Here is a 20,354-nt window from a genome sequence, read left to right as displayed (position 1 = left end):
ATTTTTAGAGGCTGCATTGCACTAAGTGCTGTGTAAAATACTTCCTGCCCCAAAGTGCTTACAATGTAAATAGACAAGACAGGCAAAGGGTGGGAAAGGAAAGGAGCACAGAGAAGTGAAATGACTTACCTAAGGTCACACAGTGACCGAGACAGGAATAGAAATTAGTTCTCCCGAATTACCGTCCATTTTCTGATCCACTAGACCACACTGCCTCCGAAAGCTCTAAAAACTCCACCTACCTGACAGGGTGAGTTTCATTGAATAACCCTGAGGTTATATAAACGAAACAAGAATTAAAATCCCACCAAACACATTTCTTTCTTGCAAGACAAGATAGTATTTTAAAAGTACAAGACCGTCTTGTTGCCAGGAATGCAACTGACTTGATCTTAAACGATTTGTTGCAGGGAGTGTGCTGCCTTCTGTGTTTGGAAAACACCAAGCAAATTTTGAGTGCTATTAATATCAATCAATCATGACTGACAAAGATTACAGAAAAAATTCTCTGTAGTTTTTTTCAGATCTGTGCACTTGACCACTTTTGGTGTCGGTTGAGTTTACGCTTTTCTTGGAAGAGTTAGATGGCCGTTCCATGAAAGCATCCTACAGTGCACAATCAAATGTAGGGCTGATCCTGCAAATCCTCTACATACAAAACTCCCACTGAAGTCAGTGGGAGTTTCTGGCTAGTCAGGGTTTGCGAATTTGGACCCTCAAGTTTTCAAGCTCTGGTGGGTTTTACTGGTTTTTTGTTGTTATTGTTTTCGCTTCTAAACATTGTGTCCCAAAAGTGAAAAAAGATTTAGATTGCTTCACTCTTCTCTAAAATGTAGTAACGGGAAATATCTGATCTCTCACATTTTGGTATGAATGGGTCTTAAACTAAGCAGTAGTGGGCAGCACTGGGAATGTGCATAGGTGATAGGTACAATGTGTGAAATATCATTTTGATAATATAATTTTTATTACACTCAAATAAAAGAAGGAATGTGTATCACTGGCTAGATACATCAAAGCAAATCTGCAACACCAATGAACACATCAGAATATGGCCCAAAATATGGAAAAAAGGACGGAAAATTGTTTGAATACTTTTGCTTAGCAGATAATGTTACCTCTCTCTCATTGTCATGTGTGAGGGTTTTTTGTTTTTTTTCTTAAATACTTCACTGTAGAAGACAAGTGAAATCTTCCTTCCTATCTTGGTAAACCACTGGCATGACAAAGGTCTCCAAAACTGTCATTGACAAGCTACCAGTGTGTGTTTGCATTATTACTAATCAGATTGATAAATAGATTATTTTGTTTTAAATAGGGAGACAAAATCAGCTCTTGGTTACACTGGTATAAACTTGGAGAATCCCTTTTTACTTTTTGAAGTTAATCCAGATATAAAATATTTTACATTTATAATCATATGAGTAGGAAACCTGAATAAAAAATATTTAGTTTCACGTATTTCAAAAATTGGAAAAAGTGACAGGAACACTGTCAAGTGAAGCACATTACAGGAACCATATGTATTGCTTTATATTAATGCCTTCTCTAAGCCTTGACTTCCTAGTCAACGACCTAAACTTTTCACAGTGGTTTCCTGAGTTTTGGGAGTGTGCTACTTCTTTATTTTTTGGCTAGTATTGCTGATAAATGTGGTAGAATATAACGTCAATGGATTTTCTTTCTTTCTGAGATGTCTGGAGTTGCTGTATTGTACTTCTTCACAATCAAAGTGACAATTGAGATATTTTTCCAAGGGGATTCTTAAGTAATTTTAGGTCACCAATTTAGGGTCAAATCCTTAGTCGGTATAAGTTGGCACAGCTCCATTAAAACCAACTCACTGAAGTCATTGGCACTATTTCAATTTACACCATCCCAAGTCTGGCCCTTAGATTTTAAACACAGATTATAAATGTTTTAATGATTTAAGTGATTTTTTTTTCAATTCAGTGAAGTTTTTTTATTTTACACAACAGAAAATGAAACTGATGATAAAGTGGAAACTGGCCAGTGTAGTTTCATTGTCCAACCTTAATGAAATGCAATAAACAGCATATATACTGAAAATAAACACTTGTCATTTAAATACGAGAAGGGATTGTTAGTGGTGCTCATAAGGAAATTGTATGTCTCTTTCACTTAATGCAACAATTATTTTGTAAGAATAATGGAAAGCCTTTTTCTTTTCTTTTTTCCGGAACACAGCCATGGTACAACAAAACCTTTTGGAAAGGGTGGTCCAGATACTTTAATATGCAAGATATAATTCAGTGCATGAATGTACAGTATAATTAACATCAGGAATCAATCACTGTTCAATTACAATGGATGATGAAAAATATTATTTCCTTTCTTCTAGTGGGGCTGTAGTGGTTAGAGCTAGAAGAGTTGTGGTGGCAGAGAGCCATTCGGAATAAGAATAACACTACAGACAAGTATTAAATTTTATTAGAGTCTGGCTGCAGATTTTCTAACCACATTCTGATTGGCTGTGAACTAACTTCCAGTGGTGCATGGCTGGGACCTCTTCACTGACAAAAATAACTCCTTTGTCTACTATGTTAAGACAAACATAGAGAGGAGGCAGAAGTTAATGGAGTAGGGGTCAACGGTAATAGAGGCGGGCTGCAGTAAGACAGCATGGCATTTAAAATTAATGAGCTATGTGGCGGAGCGAAGACTCACCGGTGCGGCGCCTCCTGCTGGTCGTCTTGGGAATAGCTCTTTCCAGCCCGGAGCGCCCTCTGCAGGCCAGTGTCTCGCCTGCCGCTGTCCCCATGTCCTTCTCAGACCCTGGTGCCCTTTGCCCGGGGGTTCTGTCCTCCACAGTACCCCCCTACTCTGGGTCTCCTCTCCCAGGGGAGCCCCCAACCCCCTATCCCCACCTTACCTCAATGGCTACTGCCAGTCTCCATCTAGCCCCCTGCTCACTGGGGCAGACTGCAGTCTGTAAACTACTCATCGGCAAGGGGGGTTGGACCAGCTGCCTCTGCCTATTCCTGGGCCGCCCCTCTGCAGCCCTAGTACCCTTGTGGACCCTTAACTCGGCCTGTGGCTTAGCTAGGCTGGAGCTCCCCAGCTCCCTCTGCCCTCCCCCAGTACTGCTCCACCTCAGGTACCCTGCTCAGCTCCCAGGCAGCCAGGTCCTTCCCTCTCAAAAGCTGGAGAGAGAGTGTGTCCCTTCTGAGCTCCTGGCTTACAGCCCTTTTATAGGGCCAGTTGTGGCCTGATTGGGGCGTGGCCTCAGCTGTGGCTGCTTCCCCAATCAGCCTTTCCCCAGCCACAGCCCTCTCCCAGGGCTGTTTTAAGCCCTTCAGGGCAGGAGCGGGATGACTACCCCGCAACAAGCTATAATCAAATGCTGTAATAATTAACTTAGCAGGATGTGCGGTAATAGGAGACTTCTGCTACTAAATAGTACTTAATAGTGTACGTGGTGCAGTGCTGAAGGCTCTTGTTCTTCAGCCTTATATCCTAGAAAGAATCATATGTATGCAAACCCTGTTGTGCTATTACAATAGTGGGCCTGGGAGGGGGCCCTCACTCGTAAAAGTGTCCCTTTCTGTCCCTGATAGAGCATTGCTTCCATACTAATGCCCTTCCTTCACAATCAGCAGCATAGGCAATACCCAGGGATGCTTTTTAAGGCCATGTCTACACTAGCACTTATGTTGGCAAAATTTTTTTCTCTCGGGGTGTGAAACCCCCCCCCAGCGACATAAGTTTTGCCACCATAAGCACTTGTGTGCACAGTGCTGTCTCATGCCGACGTAGCTACTGCCGCTCGTTGAGCTGGTTTTATTATGTCGACGGGAGAGCTCTCTCCTGTCAGCATAACACCACTACACAAGGAATCTTACAGCAGCACATACTAATTAATTTTTCAGAAGAACGAAGGCAAAATGATGGCTGAGAGTTTGTTGGCACCACAATTCCCACTGAAAACTTGCAGCATAACGCTCGCATTTGCAACATATCAGGTGATGACACTGCACTTTAAGATAAGGGATGGACATAACTAGAAGCTGCTGGACACAGACACACTGGAACGGTTCTCTTTCAGAAGCAGCAGGAGCCTCCTTTAAAAGTTAAGCATCTACTATATTTAAGAGAAGAGTTTTTGCATAGTGATGAGATTCCTGGAGATATATGTGTGGCTGAATTAACTACAAGGTGTCTCATTCACATTCTGGCCAGCTGGAACATCCAGAAGCACTTTATAATTCAATTATAACCTCTCTCCAGGACTTTTGGAATCATATTACTAAAGAGAATAACAATTTTTTTTTTAAAAAATTAGTTTATTTAATCCCTTACACTATCACACACAGGCCCTTTCCCATTGTAAATTACCAGAATTTCTGGCAACACAGTCCTCAGTTGCATCATTGTTACATACAATGTTCAGAGGCATATTGCGCAGTACAGTGGAGATGTGAAGAGCTGAATTTTCATAGAATATCAGGGTTGTAAGCAGGGCCGGCTCTAACTTTTTTGTTGCCCCAAGCCAAAAAAAAAAGAGTGCCGCCCTCCATAGCGTCGCCATAACACGCACCCTTAGCACCGCGCCGCCACCCCCCCCCCCCCCCCCCCCCCCGCCCCCCCCCCAGCGCCGCTGACCCCCCCCCGCTGCCGAACCCTCCCTCCAAGCGCCGCGCTGCCGAACCCCCCCCGGCTGCCACACACACCTCCTGCTGAGCGCCGCCGAACCCCCCCGCCACCACACGCACCTCCCGCCAAACACCCCCACCGCCGAGCCGCGCCGCCTCCCACCCCCAGCGTCCCCAGCCGCCGAAACAAAAACAACCCACCCCCGCCCAACCGAACCCCCTCCCTCCCCAAAACAAAAAACCCTGAGTGCCCCCCGCCCCTCCAAGATTGGCTGCCCCAAGCATGTGCTTGGTCAGTTGGTGCCTGGAGCTGGCCCTGGTTGTAAGGGACCTCAGGAGGTCATCTAGTCCAACCCCCTGCTCAAAGCAGGACTAATTTCCAGACAGATTTTTGCCCCAGATCCCTAAATGGTCCCTTCAAGGATTGAACTCACAACCCTGAGTTTAGCAGGCCAATGCTCAAACCACTGAGCTATCCCTCCCCTCAATTTGTAATTGGGAGCTATTTCCTCACCACTTTGTAATTATTAAAGTAGCATTTGTAACTACAGTATAATTCTGTAGTGCATACTTATGTAATAGGGAGACTAGTGCTATAACTCACTCAGGTACACCTTACTTGGGTATTATAAATGTTTTCCCTATCATCCCTTATGTACTTGGGAGTTCATGGCAGCAGGGTGCTTGAGAAGCCAGTGAGGGCATTTTGTGGTCTGATAGGAGATCAAGATTTGGAGCAAGGAGTTCATCCTTCTGTGTTTGAGTGTTTTGTTTTGGTAATGTTTGGCTTCTGGAGAGAGGGATGAGATTTGGTTTCTTCTTCATCACCCTAATGCAGATGATCTGGGGGAGATGCTCTAGTGAAGCAGAGATAAAGAAGTGGAGAGTGCATTTTTCAGCGGGGTATGGGAAGCTGGCTGAATTACAGGTCAGAATGAAAGGCAAGAGCAGTGGTTCTCAAACTTTCGTACTGGTGATCCCTTTCACATAGCAAGTCTCTGACTGCAACCCCCCCTAAATTAAAAACACCTTTAAATATATTAAACACCATTATAAATGCTGGAGGCAAAGCGGAGTTTGGGGTGGAGGCTGACAGCGCACGACCCACCATGAAATAATCTCGCAAACCCCTCAGGGTTCCCGAACCCCAGTTTGAGAACCCCTGGGCAAGAGGAAATGTACTCTGTTCCTTCAAATATCTATCTCAGGTACACATATTGCCTCCATTACTGTAGTATCTGAGTGTCTCCCCTAATGTGAGACCCCTGTGAAGAGTGAAGTACTACTTCTCCTCATTTTATGTATGAGGCACTGAGGTATAGACTTGCTCAGTGTCTCATAGGAAGTTTGTAGCAAAGCAGAGGATTGAAGATCCAGGTCCCCTGAGTCCCAGTCGCCAAAGTACTAAACCTCTGTATCTATAGTCCCAGTTATGTGACAGTGATGTGTGGAGCTTGTATTAATGGGAATGAGGAAGAATAAGCCTTTCCTGCATTACAATAACCAAAAATGTCTTAAACACCAAAAGATATGTTAGCAGTAGCAGTGTTCATAATTAACAGAATGCTGTATTCACCATCTTGAGATTTTATTTTCCGACAGATGTACAGATCAACAGTGAACTATGTTTTCCTGTTTTTGTGATGTCTTTTCTTAACCAGATGTGTGGCGTCTGTTGTTTCCCTGGGATAGGCTTCAATATTACTTAACAGGAGAGTGGTGTTTAGGCTTTCCTTTGCTTTCTGTGCTGAATGGTGTCAGCCAGGGAAACCGAAGTCCCTAGTCTATCCCAAGAACAAAGACAACAAGGGCAAAAGTGATACAAACGAGCTCATGCTGAACTGTAGAAGAGAGATGTAGTTCAACGTTGGCCTGAGTGGAAACCCATTTGTGGATGCTATATCTATCCAATCGAGGGTATGTCTTCACTGCACAATTAACCCAGGCTCTTACCTGGGTTTAAAGACACCTTTTTCCTAACATGTTAACCAAGGTGTTAAAATTATAGCATATACAAGACAGTTGTAGTTTTCATATGTGAGCTGGTTAGTATAGACCCTTGGGGAAGGGGGATGAAAGTTGACCTCGACAAGTTAAAACATGTTAAAATTACAGTTTGCCTTGTTTATATTAGGTTTGTTACATGTGTGAGCTAACGCATGCCTAAAGACATCAGTGAAGGCAAGGCCAGAGAGGCCAAAAGCTAAAATGAACCAAACAGTGATACAAAATTTTGCTCCTACTATAGAATTTGTATAGAATATAGATTTTGGGCAATGTCCTTGTAAGCGGTGGTTAAGCCTGCCTCCACTCCCGCAACACATTTGGTTTTCAGAACTGTAAGTCCAATAAAAGTTATATTTGAATACAATAAAACTGATTCTGGAGTTGGGTTGGGATAAAAATAATCGGAAAAAAAAAATGATCCCCACCAGGTAAATATTTGCAGCTAGACTAGCAAACTGTTACACTAGAATAGCCTGGGAAATAGATTGATTCTGGAGAGAGGAGAGGAGCCTTTTATCTTCTCTTTCATGGTTAAAAATAAATAAATAAATAAAAACTAAGATAGCTTCTACTTGTTGTCTATCACAAAGTACTCTACATACATTAAATAATGCTGTCTTGTAAATGTTGGTCCAAGTATAGAGATTCTTCATACAGCACTTAATAGCAAGGCTCCTGAGGAATCTTGACATTAAGTGATTCTTGGGAGAGAACAGTGAAGTTACTTGCTAACCCATCTGTCATTTCAAAGAAAATAACTCTTTTGTTGGTAGAGGAATGTCTTCTGTGCAGTGTGCGTTGTAGTATTTGCATGACACTTTTGATGTGTTGTCTGCCAAAGTCTTCTCTGCAGTCATGAATTATGTAACTCTACTGAAGCGATTTCACAGAGGGAGTTGTGGCAGCCGTCACATGTTTTTAAACAACCTATTGCTTACAGCTGTGAACATTTGCACTGGTCACAGTCTATAGTATGAAATGGGGAAAAGAATTTTGTCCACAGAGTTATTCATAGGGAAGGCACCTCAGGGGAAGGATGCAAGGATAATTAGGATCGCAATAGTTTTTATTGTAAAGTTGTTAATTTGTAAAGCCCCTTTTACTAGTACGTATCAAATTACTGTAGATGCTAGATAGTGGCTAAAGCATAAGATAAAATATGTGTCCCAGAAGGGTCCCATTTATTGATTCATTATGGTTAACTAAGTTCCATTGAGTGATTTCAGTGCTATAATAATGCTCCTTCCCCCGCTGTGGCAGAAGCCTGAAGGGCGATTTGTATCAACTTTTTAAATTTTAGATTGTCGTGCCTTCCTTTTTAACCGCTACTTAAAGTTCTTGTTGCCCCTTTATTTTCTTAAATTTTGAGTTTCAAGTATCAAATTATTTCATGCAACCAAGTGAGTATGGAGAATATAATACATATTCTAGATTATATTACAGATATTATTATAGAAATTATAGGTTAATAAAACTGGGACTTTTCAGCTTGGAAAAGAGACAACTAAGGGGGGATATGATTGAGGTCTATAAAATCATGACTGGTGTAGAGAAAGTAAATAAGGAAGTGCTATTTACTCCTTCTCATAACACAGGAATTAGGGGTCACCAAATGAAATTAATAGGCAGCAGATTTAAAACAAATAAAAGGAAGTATTTCTTCAGACAATGCACCGTCAACCTGTGGAACTCTTTGCCAGAGGATGTTGTGAAGGCCAAGACTATAACAGGGTTCAAAAAAGAACTAGATAAATTCATGGAGGAATAAGAGAGAGTATCGCATATGTAAAGTCCTGTGCCCTTAGTTGACTGTTTGAGATGATGGGAAGGGCAGGTGAAACCTGGTAGGGTAAAACTTTCAAAGGCAAAAGCCCCATTTTCAAAAGTGACTTTGGCCTGGTCTACAGATGTTATTTGTACTGGTATAACTATTTCATTTATGGGTCTTTTAAAAAAAACAAAACTGAAATAGCTATCTGACTGCAACTCCTAGTGTCCATCTGAAGAAGTGTTTTTTTAACCCACGAAAGCTTATGCCCAAATAAATCTGTTAGTCTTTAAGGTGCCACCGGACTCCTTGTTGTTTTTGTGGATACAGACTAACACATCTACCCCCTGATCCTAGTGTGAATGCAGCTGTACTTATATAAAGGCACCTTAGGCTGGTGTAGCTTATTTCCCTTCCCAGACAGGCAAAACTATGGGCATGACTACGGAGACTATTCCAGCATAGCTACGTAGGCATAACCCTGTATTGTAGACACAGCCTATGCCAACAAAAGGGGTCTCTCTGTTGGCGTGGGAATACCACCTCCCTGAGTGACAATAGCAAGGCAGATGGAAGCATTTTTCCATTGACCTAGCTCCTCAGCATAGCTGTGGTGCTCAAGGGTGTGGATTTTTCACACCCCTGACTGACCTTGCTTTGTTGACCTAAATTTTAAGGTTGGCATCTTTATACCAATATATGACCACACTAGGGGGCTGTACTGCTTCAACTATACTAATACAACTTTTGTGTGTAGACAAGCTTTTAGATGTATAGGAGCCTAAGGCATGGTCTACACTACAAAGTTAGATCAACGTAAACCACCTTGTGTCAACCTAGTTGTGCATGTGTCTACACTTAAATTTGTCTCCCACTGATATAAACTTTGCATTACTCTGAGGTACTAACACCAGCTCCTCAAGCAGTGTTGAGCCAGGGTCAATGTATTAAGGTCAACACAGTGTGGATGTAGACACTGCGGTACCTATGTCAACCCTAACAGTCCTAGAGAAACTGTCCACCAATGCCCAACAGTGATCTCTCTGGTCACACCTGTGAACTCCACTGCCCAAGGGTCATGGAGCCTGAAAGCTTCCCTTCCTGCCCCACCATTTAAAACCATACAAATTTTTTTAATGACTTTTCCTGATTGTCTAGCTTGGTGAGCACACCTAGCAGGTCTCCACTGTTATGTGCAACTGCCCAACTGACCATGTCAACTCCAGACATGCTCCAGTCTGGAATAGACAGGAGATATTGGATCTCCTGGGCCTGTGAGGAGAAGAGGCTGTACAAGCACAGCTATGGACCAGTCATAGAAATGTGGACTTCTGCGAGCAGATTGCATAGGGGATGCAGGAGAAGGACTAGCAGCAGTGCCGCATGAAAGTGAAGGAACTGCGGCAGGCATATCAGAAGGCTAGGGAGGCGAACAGTCGATCCAGTGCCGAGCCACAGACCTGCCACTTGTACGAAGAGCTGCATGCCATACTTGGCGGAGAAAGTATAACCACGCTGCAGTCCACTGTGGATACCTCTGAGGAGCCCAAATCACAGGCCCCTGGCATAAACAGTGAAGAGGAAGAAGTGGAAGAGGAATAGGATAGAGGACATATGACCAGGGGGTCCAGCTATGCCACAAGCCAGCACCTGTTTGAGACGCCACCACAGTGCAGTCAGTCCCAGCATTCGAGCATGGGTGAGCCTGATGTAGGGGAAGGAACCTTGGGTAAGTGTGTGAATGTATTTTCCATTGCAGTGATGTTTGATTGCACCCCCAACTTAACAGGACACATCTAGCGACTTTTCATTCATTTACTTGTACTAGAAGAGGTAGCAGTACAACAAAGAGAGGTAGAGTTACTTGCTTTTCAATCTCTGTAGGGTTAGGTAGGAGGGCCATGTGGAGCAGATTGTTTACATACACAGGGATGTCCCTTGAGTCCTCCTGAGAGATATCAATGCAATTTTCATGGAGGTGCTCTGCAATCCTCTCCCGGAGGATTCTAGGGATGGCAGCCTTATTTCTTCCTCTGCGGCAGGACACTGTCCTATGCCAATCAACAGTAACGTCAGCTAGCAACATTGCAATAAATAGGCTAACGGCATACGGGTCCTGGTTGGCTTCAGGACACCACCACCAGCTGTGCTCTCTGCACCTTTGTTACCCTCAGGAGTGAGATACCAACTAAAATCACCATTGCTTGTGGAAAATAGTGCCAGTATTCAGTGCCATTGCTCTATATCATAGTTTCATGCAATTGACCAACTCCCTCCTCATTTCCCCCACCCCTGACAGGCCATACTCACCATGGCTGGTGCTGTGAGTGGTGCTATGCAGAAGCAGTCCGAAGCAGAAGTGTCAATAAGCATGTCTTGTTTAAAACTTTAGGGGAGCAAGGGAAGGGAGTACTGAATCTTAACTTTCCCTTTCCATTGGGATTATACTGACAGTGTTAGCTCTGTGTGCTTTATCTATAGCTGTTGCCATTGTGGCCTTGAGGGGTTCCCCCTGCACACCCATAGAACGCCTGACCCAGATAAGGAGGAGAAAAAAGAGGGCTTGAGCTGACATGTTCAACGCGATCCTACAAGCCAATGCTGCATCAGACTGTGAACAGAGGGCCTAGAGAGTGAATATTGCAGACTGTATGGAGAAAGGCCCAGGAGTCCCATCAGGAAGAGGAGAGGAAGATGCACCAAGACATAATGGGGCTTCTCCAGCAGCAAATGCAGATGCTGAAGACTCGTGTGAACCTAGAGGCTCAACAGTCACAGGCTTGCCTCCCTTTGCAGTTCATGGAGAACTATAATACAGCATCTCCCTACACACCCCTCCCCACAACTTTGTACACAGCATCCGGGGCCGCATCCCTATCTCTACCACTGCACGCTGGCGGACATTAAAGACAACCACAACTTCACATATATTGACCTGTGGGAGTCACATATGATGTATGTGTAGATAAAAATGGACATGAATGTTCCTTCCCCTTCTTTAAGCTCTGTTCTATACATTTATTAAGATTTTAATGTATTTGCTTTTAACTTGTATAACCCACACACCTTCTGGGTGTGGTGTTCTGTCCCATCTAGTGGCACCAAGACCACTTAGACAGAGATATAAAATGAGTCTGCTCTACAACCTTAGCTAATAGCCAATTGGCTTTTAGTTCATGCGGTAGAAGCTCATGCACTAAGCTCCAGAGGTCCCAGGTTCGATCCAGCCTGCCGACGACCGGGGTCTGTCAGAGTTACACTTGCACAGAATTTTTTTTAAATGTTTTCGTTACTCAATAAAACTATTGCTTGGAAAATAATTCATCTTTATTAGTTCACAACATATGCTGCGGAATGACTGGCAGTAGTGAAAGCACCCACTGACTTGTTACTGGACAGTGTGACACAATTCAGAGGCTCCGTGACAAACACAGTGTAATAATCATAAATGGACAGCAAGCACCACAGAATGACTAGGTGCATTGTCAGTATTCTATTCACAAATGTACACCAAACACCATTCCTAACAGGCCCCCACACTGCAGGTAGAGCACAATACTCCACAATGCATTAGTGTGGCTCGCTGTTAAAGTGCTCTTTCAAAGCCTCTCTGAGTTGTACTGCTCCATGTTGAGCTTTTCTGATAACCCTTGTGTCTTGCTGCTAAAACTCAGCAGAGAGCCGCTCCACCTCCTCCCTCCACTCCAGCGGAAACGTTTCCCCTTTTGCTTCACAGATACGATGCAGGACGCAGAAGATAGCTATAACCACTGGGATATTTTCTAACTGAGATCCAATCTTGTGAGTAAACAATGCCTGCATCCCTTCAATCTACCAACAGCACATTCAACTGTCATTCTGCACCTTCTGAGCCAGTACATGAATCTTGGTGCTATCGAGGTGGCTGGTGCACAGCTTCATGAACCAGGGGAATAAGGGGTAGGCTGGGTCCCCTGCGATCACTACTGGCATTTTAACATTGCCAATAGTAACTCGCCGGTATGGAAAGAAAGTCCCTGCTTGCAGCTTTCTGAACAGTCCGGTATTCTTAAAGGTGTGAGCATCATGCACCTTCCCTGACCAGCCAATGTTGAGGTTAGTGAAGCCTACCCAGTAATCCACCAGTGCTTGCATAACCATAGGAAAATAGTGCTTTCTGTTGATGTTCTCTGTGGCAAGGTGGTCTGGTGCCAAAATAGGGATGTGCATGACATCTATTCCTCCACTGCAGTTCGGGAGTCCCATAGCCGCAAATCCATCCACTATGTCCTGCATGTTGCTGAGAGTCACAGTCCTTTGTAGCAGGAGATGATTAATGGTCCTGTATACTTGCATGACAATGGTCTCCACAATGGATTTTCCAATTCCAAAATGATTTCCCACTGACTTATGGCTTTGGAAGTTTCCACAGTGAAGTCACCACTTGCTTCTCCACTATCAGTGCAGCTTTCATTCTGGTGTTCCTGTGCTGGAGGTCTGGGGCAAGAGCAGCACTCAGATCCAGGTATGTTGCCTTGCACATCCCAAATGTTCTGCAACCATGCTCGTCCCAAACCGGCATTACAATGCAATTCCACCAGTCGGTGCTCATTTCTCGGGCCTAGAAGCAGCACTCCGCCATTTGCAGCTGCTCTGTGAACGTTGCCAGTAACCTTGAATTGTCCTCCAGCAATCTGCCCTTCAGGAAATGATCATGTTCCTTGTGGCTCTGCAAGTACTCGAGGATTGTGCGTCCTGTGCTTGCAACATTCAGAACAATAGTGCAGGCTCCATGATTCTGTTAGAGATGGTGGAAAGTGACAAGTCCCACTTGGGTTTGAGTATGAAAATTATGGGATAGAGATGGCATTCATAGAATATCAGGGTTGGAAGGGACCTCAGGAGGTCATCTAGTCCAGGTGGAGAAAGTTGCAGTCACCCCTGCACAACTCATTTCTTCCCACCATAAAACTTCCCAAAAGACAGTGCATTGGATGATGGTGAGTTGTCCTGCACTGCCCATCAACACAAGCACTCCTGGTGAGTATGTGCAGTGCTGACACAGAGAGTGAAGTATGCATGTGCACAAGCAATATACTAACTGCAGTGGCTTTATGCTGGTGTAAGTTGTGTCAGAAAAAAATTGGTATTGTAGACATACCTTAAGTCATTGAAAGTAAGTGGGACTTACGCTGCTAAGTCTCTTGGGTGCTTTTGAAAATTTTACCCACAGTCTTTTTTTCAGAAGCAGCAGCTGACGCTGTACTCTGTGCAGCCAGCCAGTAATGAGGAGGTGAGGAATGGTAGTGTTCAAGAAGTGAGTTGTGTCCCCTTTCTCCAAGTGACAAAGACTTATTTTCTTCCAGACAATGCTGTTTCCTCTAGGGAAACACATGTGCTATGTTTATAACAGCGTTCAGGGTGTTGCAACATCTCCATACTAGAGAGTGTTCCTTCTATTTTGGGATTTGAAGGAAGAAAACCCACTGTAGTCAGCTATGTGGCAACACACAAAATGGTTGTGTTGCATATTTACGACAAAGCAGAGTTCACACAACTGGAATCTTACTGCTTTTCAGCGGATGTTTATTGGAGAAAGCAATATGTATTTAGGAGGGAGCATTGCAGAAAACATTATGTTCTGTTCTCTGAATTTCCTAATCAAAATGTAGTTTTGTCATCACACATGGCTGATATCTGGAAGCAACAAACATAGCCTAAAAAATATCAAACTGTTTACTGCTTGCTTCATGCATCATTCCTGAAAAATGCTCATGCTGAAATCTGAACTTTCTGCTTTTGCTGGGCCATGAGATGCAGTGTTTATAGAAGACCTCTTCATTTTCCCCAGCCCCACACAAGCCTGGTTGATGCTGTAGGAGTAAAGGTGGCAAAATGTATCTTGACAGCTAATGCTAAACAGTTATGACAAAAAGATCATCACGCTAATGTGTATGTAAGCGGGGGAATGGTCCCGCTATTGTGGGGAACTTTCCGGGCTTCTGCACTACCCCGGTGAAGTGGGCTAGCGAAAGGATCTGAGTCCTCGCTCCCACTTCCTTTACCCAGAGGCCTCCCTGCCCTTGAGGACTCCCCTTCCACTCTCCTGTCTGGCAGAGTCCTCGTAACCCCAACAAGGCTGGGCCCAGGATTCCTGGGGGGCTCAACCCCCAACCCTGCTGTGGTCACCTAGGACAGGGGCTAGGGTGTCCCCACTCCGGGGTACTCTCTCTGTACTGGGCACCTCCCTGACCCACTGATTATTCCATACAATTTAAAACAAATGCAAGTTGTTTAATTAACAATCAATCTAAAGAAAAGAATAAGGAAAAATGGGAAAGGTTAAAGGAAAACACATCATCCCGCTTTGTGGCAGGGAACATCACAAACAGTGTCTCTGGACATCAGGGCACTTCACAGTCTGTTCCTTGTTAGTCCCAGATTTCCGTCTCAGGCCCTGGCTGTGCTGCAGGGATGCTGCGGGTTGGAGACTTGCAATGGTGGTGGCCACACACCTCCGGGCTTTGAGTGGTGGGACCCTTCTTCCCAGCGTCAGCCCCCCGTAGGGTTAAGGTCCCCCTCCTGGTCTGGCCTGCAAGGGCCCTTGTCTGGGGGTGTCTTTCTGTGCTGGGCCCTTTGCCCAAGGTCCCCCCCTTGGCTGATCCCACTTGCTCACCACACCTGGCTCTGTGGCTGCGTCTCTGCTCCCAGCACACGATCTGCTCTCCCTGGGCTGCGTCTCTGGCTCTGTGGCTGCGCCTCTGCTCCCAGCACACGATCTGCTCTCCCTGGGCTGCGTCTCTGACTCTGTGGCTGCGTCTCTGGCCCCTCTGGATCTGGCACGGTTCTGCTCTCCAGCTCAGCCTGGGCCCCTGCTCTCTCCTTAGCTCGGCCCCACTCAGTCTGACCCAGGCAATTCCAGCTCACACGGAGGACGGGACCTCCCTGGCCTCCTGACCCTCTGATTAGCCTGCCCGCCCTGTCAATCAGGCTGATCTGGAGCATTGGCCTCTCACCATTGTTCCTGGGGACTGTCAGTCTCAGGCTCCTGATTTGCCATCGACCCTTCCCCTTTTAGTACTGGGAGCAAGCCAATCAAAACACCCCCACTGAATGTTAGTAAGGGGGCAACAGTCCCCTTACATGTAGCAATAATGTTTTTGTGAATTTGCTGTCCGGAACACCCAAAAAATTCTTAATGTTATCAAGCTAAATATTAAAAAGTAAGCAAAACTGAGTACTACTAGCTTGCATTATTGAACTGAACCAGTGAAATAATTAAAATGTTTATTTAATTGCTCTGATGTGATGTTCTAACAGTGAATTTTCCTTCTTTTTTTTAATCAGAAAAAACCATTGTCTGCAATAATAAAAGAAGTTTGCGATGGGTAAGTTCTGATACTATATTTCCTTTGATTCTTAAAATAAATAACAGAGAGAAATGGTGGCTGTGGTAATACCTTTTAGTGAACCAACTTCTGTTGGCGAGAGACCAAGCTTTGGGGAACCTTGTTTTCCAGACCTGAAGAAGAGCTCTGTGTAAGCACAAAAGCTTATCTCTCTCACCAATAGAAGTTGGTCCAATAAAAGATCACCAACTTTGTGTCTCTAATAGCCTAGGATTGACACAGCTACAACACTGTATAAAATAAATAACAGACATACAGATTTTCTACAAGATAAATAAAATATCCCTAGTGATGACTTTCCTAAATTCTGAAGTTGATTTTCAAAAAGGTTTTATCTTCAGACTTAGGGCTTGGCTACACTTGCAAGTTAGAGTGCATTAAAGCACTCCCGGGTGCCCTAACTCCCGATGTGTCCACACTGGCAAGGCATGTAGAGCGCCTGGACTCTGCAGCTGGAGCGTTCCTGGTAATCCACCTCCATGAGAAGCATAAAGCTTGCTGCGCCCCGGCTAAAACGCCCGGGCGTCAGTGTGGACAAGGTGTTGCATTACTGCGCTGTGATTGGCCTCTGGAAACATCCCATAATCCCTGAAGTCAAGTGGCCACTCTTCTCATTGTTTTGAAATCGGCTGTCCGGGTTTTAGAGATGAATTTTAACTGTAGAGTGCAACCACTTTACTGAGCATCTCTCTCAGTTCACAAGTCAAGAAACATAAACTGTGAATTGTATTTCTAAGCCTGGTGGCTGTTGTGCAAACACCTAATCCGTGGAACAAGCAGCACGGAAGTGAAATGTTAAACATAACCTGGTATAATAATTGCTTAACAATCAGAATAAACTCTGTCATATTGTAATATTTAAACAGCATGTTTAATGTTTGCAAAAAATGCTCTTTTAATGCATTTTTAACTAGTGATACAGAAGGACAGAAACTAGTTTACAGTTCATTAAACTACAGCTAAAATATAGTAAAAGGCATGTAGATTTTTGTAGTACTGTTTTTTTATTTGTTAATGACAATCTGTGCGCCTGGTGCTGTAGGAGTCACCAAGACAAGCTTCCTGCCCAGAGAGTTTTCCAGCATAATGGTCTTATGTTATAGGCACACATCTGTTATAATGAGTTCAGTGTATCCTACTTGTTATAGTGGAAACTACACTTAGTAGTGTTGATAGGATGGGACTGTTCTGGAATTTTTGTCTGGTTAGTTTTTGACTATGATGTAACTACCATTTAGGATTTATCTGTAATAAAGTAATTTTGTTTTCATAAAATGCTTTATATTGAATGTTGACATTAATGTAATGGAAGGTGATCAGAAGATTTATTTTTGTGTTTTAAACCTTGGGATTTGAAGGAATATATTATTGCATTGTTTCTATCACTCAATTGTCAAATTGAGGGCTCTCCATTTCAAATCGTTGGGGGGGGGGGGGCGGAGGAGAGGAGAAAGGGAACAATATTCCGTTAAATGAGTTGTGGGGATTTTGTACTTTTCTCTCTTCTCCTTTTCTCCTTGGATGTATGATTGTTTTTTCTCATTGTTGAGTGGACATGTTGAAATCTATAGATAGGACAGTACATGAGACAGATGGACTCTTGATAAACACCAATAATGAGGCTTCTTTTTTTCTCTTTCACTTTCTTATTCATATATTTTCATATTTTTAAGGTGGTCTCTTATGAACCATGAATATTATGCACTGCAACATGCTGATAGTTCCAATTTCTATATCACAGAAAAGGTAGGTAAACCACTTGACATGACTTTTTTGCATATTCTATTTCAAATGTTATTGGACTAACAGGCTGGTTTTGAAGCTAATTTAGAGGAAAATTTTAATTTTAAATTTTCATTTTGGAGTACTTGGACCAACCAGGTTGTAATGGGTCAGGCTTGCGTCATCTAAACTCTGGCTGGAAACACTGTCATAACATACAGGAGTGTAATTGAAATATCTGAGTGCTTTTTTAGTGAAGCTTCCCATTAGGCAAGGATGGTCAATGTACTGAACTGATTTCTTAATTAAATAATATTTCTGAGAGCAATTAATTGCAGCAAATTCTGTTCAGACTTAGAGCTACTTCACTGCCACTAAAATCAGTGAAAAATAAAGATGATAGCACTAATGGTAGCATCAGTGGCATTTTTACCATTGTGCCATCTAACCCTGGTTAGACTTAAGCACAATATGTAGATGATTACACATTGTTACCCCTTTTTGGCTTGAGTGGTTAGCTAAAATTCAGTATCCTGTGTGGTGGTTCCATTAGGAGGTGAAATTGATGATAGTCAATTGACAATAGCAAGCTCTGTCTTTGATGAAATCCTGCTTGTTTATGTTCAAAGTCCTATCTGCTAGGATACAGGAGAATTCAAACAGGAGACAGTTTCTTTGACTTTGCCCACAGTTGCTAGACTCTTTCAGGATTTTAGTTTTTTTCCAGTGCTTCCATGTCTGGTGCTGCCTTGCTGTCTACCTTCTCCTTTGGTCTTTTCTCAGCACAGAGCACACCCTTCTGCTAAAACAATACTCAGTGAAGCCCCTCTGCCCACATAGTTGAAATTCCTGCCTCACAAGTGCCTTTGGTTTGGGTGATGACATATGCCAGTGTTTTGGTTGGAGGTCCCTTTTGTTTCTGCTATCTGATTCCATTAAGGAGCTTAATGGCTTCTTATAACTGTCCTAAATGAAAGACTTTGTTTTTGAGAGCAGTTTCAATGAGGTGTAGCCCAACCCACGACAATATAAAATCAGTGGAGACAAAAAAATATTTGCTGAACAATATGATTCACCTTTTTTTGCAAGGAATTCACAGTTCAGGCGGAAATGATCATAAACGAAGTCTTATAATACATGTGGTACACAACCTCACACACTGATCTTACATATTTCTGTTTTGTGGAGCCAGTTCAACTGAGGATACAGTTAATCTTATCTCTGAATTTTGTTGTCTTATTTTGGTTTGTGTGCAAACCTTTCCATTATTTAAACACTTTTTGTTTTTTGTTTTGTTTTTTTGGGGTGGGGGGGAGAGAAAAAATGGGCAGGGTGAATTGATGGGGGCTAGAGGTGCTGTCATATTTTGAACTTGACAGTGTACTGTGTGACTACATGGAAGAGTCCAAGTTTCCAAGGGAGAGCAGGGGCGCAAAATATAAACATTAACTAACTGCATAAACTAGCTATGAACATAAAAGTTAGGGAGAAATTAGCCCTTATTGATGACTTTTTTTCATTAAAATTTGTTTCCTTGTTTTCAGAATTACAGTGGTAATTGGTTTTAAAATGTAAAATAAGAGTTCTGATGGTGCCCACGGTCTTGATGTTTATGAAGCTCATTTAGTCTTCAGACATTCAGTCCCTCTGCTGCTGATGTTTGTGCACATACATGTTCACTGGGAAGCAGGATAGAGGAAATTAAAACATGTAAGATGTACAGTTTTGTTGAAGGCTAAAGAAAGCTTCAGTACACCACTTCCCTTTTTTCTACGTGACTGAGCTAGTAGAAATTAGCTGCAAGGACTGTGTAATACTTGCCACCTCACTGCTACATGCTGCACTTCTGCTCCAGCTTTGCACGTGTGATGTTGGTTTAAGTTGTTTTGGGGCCCAGATGCCGTGGCAATGGGCAGTTCACAAAAACATGTAATTGCATGAGCTTAGATTGTAATTAATTGTAACTATAATAAAAATGGGAAACTTCCTAATTAAGCGGGATACACTCATTTAAACAATTCAAAGGTTTGCATTCCTGTCTAGTGTAATTCTGCTGAGCTCACTGAAATGACAACAGCGATGAATTTGGCCTAAAGAATGCAGTTGGTATGTTGCTACAAAGGCAGTACTCTTAACCTGTGCAGTAAGGGCCTGATCCAGAATTCAATGAAATCAGTGGGAAGACTCCCATTAATTTCATGTGCATTTATTTATGAGGCTAACTGGGCTGCACACAGGAAAATAATGTAACTAAATTCCCAAGTGATAAAATATCTCTAGATACTGTCTTAATCAATGTCAAAGTGTTAAATGGATCATTATAAGTAATGTATTTTTATTTAGTGAAAATGATTTGGCTGGGTTTTATGTAGGTTAGTTAAAATTTTCTGTCAAAATTGTTTTTGTAAAAATTTGCAGTTTTGGCCAAATAAAAGCGTCTGCTTTCCAAAGAAAATTTCAATTTTTCATTGAAAAACGGAACACTTGACAGCCAGAAAAGTTTCTGGAATATTTTGATTCAGATATGTGACATGGTACCTTGTGTTCCCTCGCTCTTCTATGGGCTGGGCTTCCTGGCTGGACTACATCTCCCATGATGCACTTCCTATTCCCTAGGAAGACTGTGGTGCATCATGGAAGATGTAGTCTAACCAGGGAACCTTGCCAAATGGGAGCACGAGGCACCTGAATGACAACTCGCATGAGGCAGCACGGTGGCATTTCCAAATCAATATATTTTTGATTTTGGCTGAAATATTTAGGTTTTGGATTTTTTTCTGAAAAGTCAAAATTTTCTGGGTGAGTAGACAGCAGGGCCGGCTCCAGCATTTCTGCCGCCCCAAGCAAAAAAAAAAA

At 43.1% G+C, this 20,354-nt stretch overlaps 1 protein-coding gene across 2 annotated transcripts in view; it reads left to right on the top strand.

Moving 5' to 3' along the window:
* Positions 1 to 20,354, top strand: part of LOC112119106 (engulfment and cell motility protein 1) — a 444,965-nt gene that overhangs the window by 82,440 nt on the left and 342,171 nt on the right. For both annotated transcript variants that reach the window (XM_026663518.1, XM_026663519.1), the window contains exons 3-4: positions 15,715 to 15,755; positions 17,450 to 17,522. In XM_026663518.1, the coding sequence (XP_026519303.1) occupies positions 15,715 to 15,755; positions 17,450 to 17,522 (114 nt within the window). The remainder of the gene's footprint in view (positions 1 to 15,714; positions 15,756 to 17,449; positions 17,523 to 20,354) is intronic.

The sequence above is a fragment of the Terrapene carolina genome, unplaced genomic scaffold (assembly GCF_002925995.2).
Source record: "Terrapene carolina triunguis isolate 2854851 unplaced genomic scaffold, T_m_triunguis-2.0 Scaffold33723, whole genome shotgun sequence".
NCBI lineage: Eukaryota > Metazoa > Chordata > Testudines > Emydidae > Terrapene > Terrapene triunguis.
The sequence above is the reverse complement of the archived record's forward strand: the minus strand, read 5'-3'. Positions and strand labels throughout refer to the sequence as shown.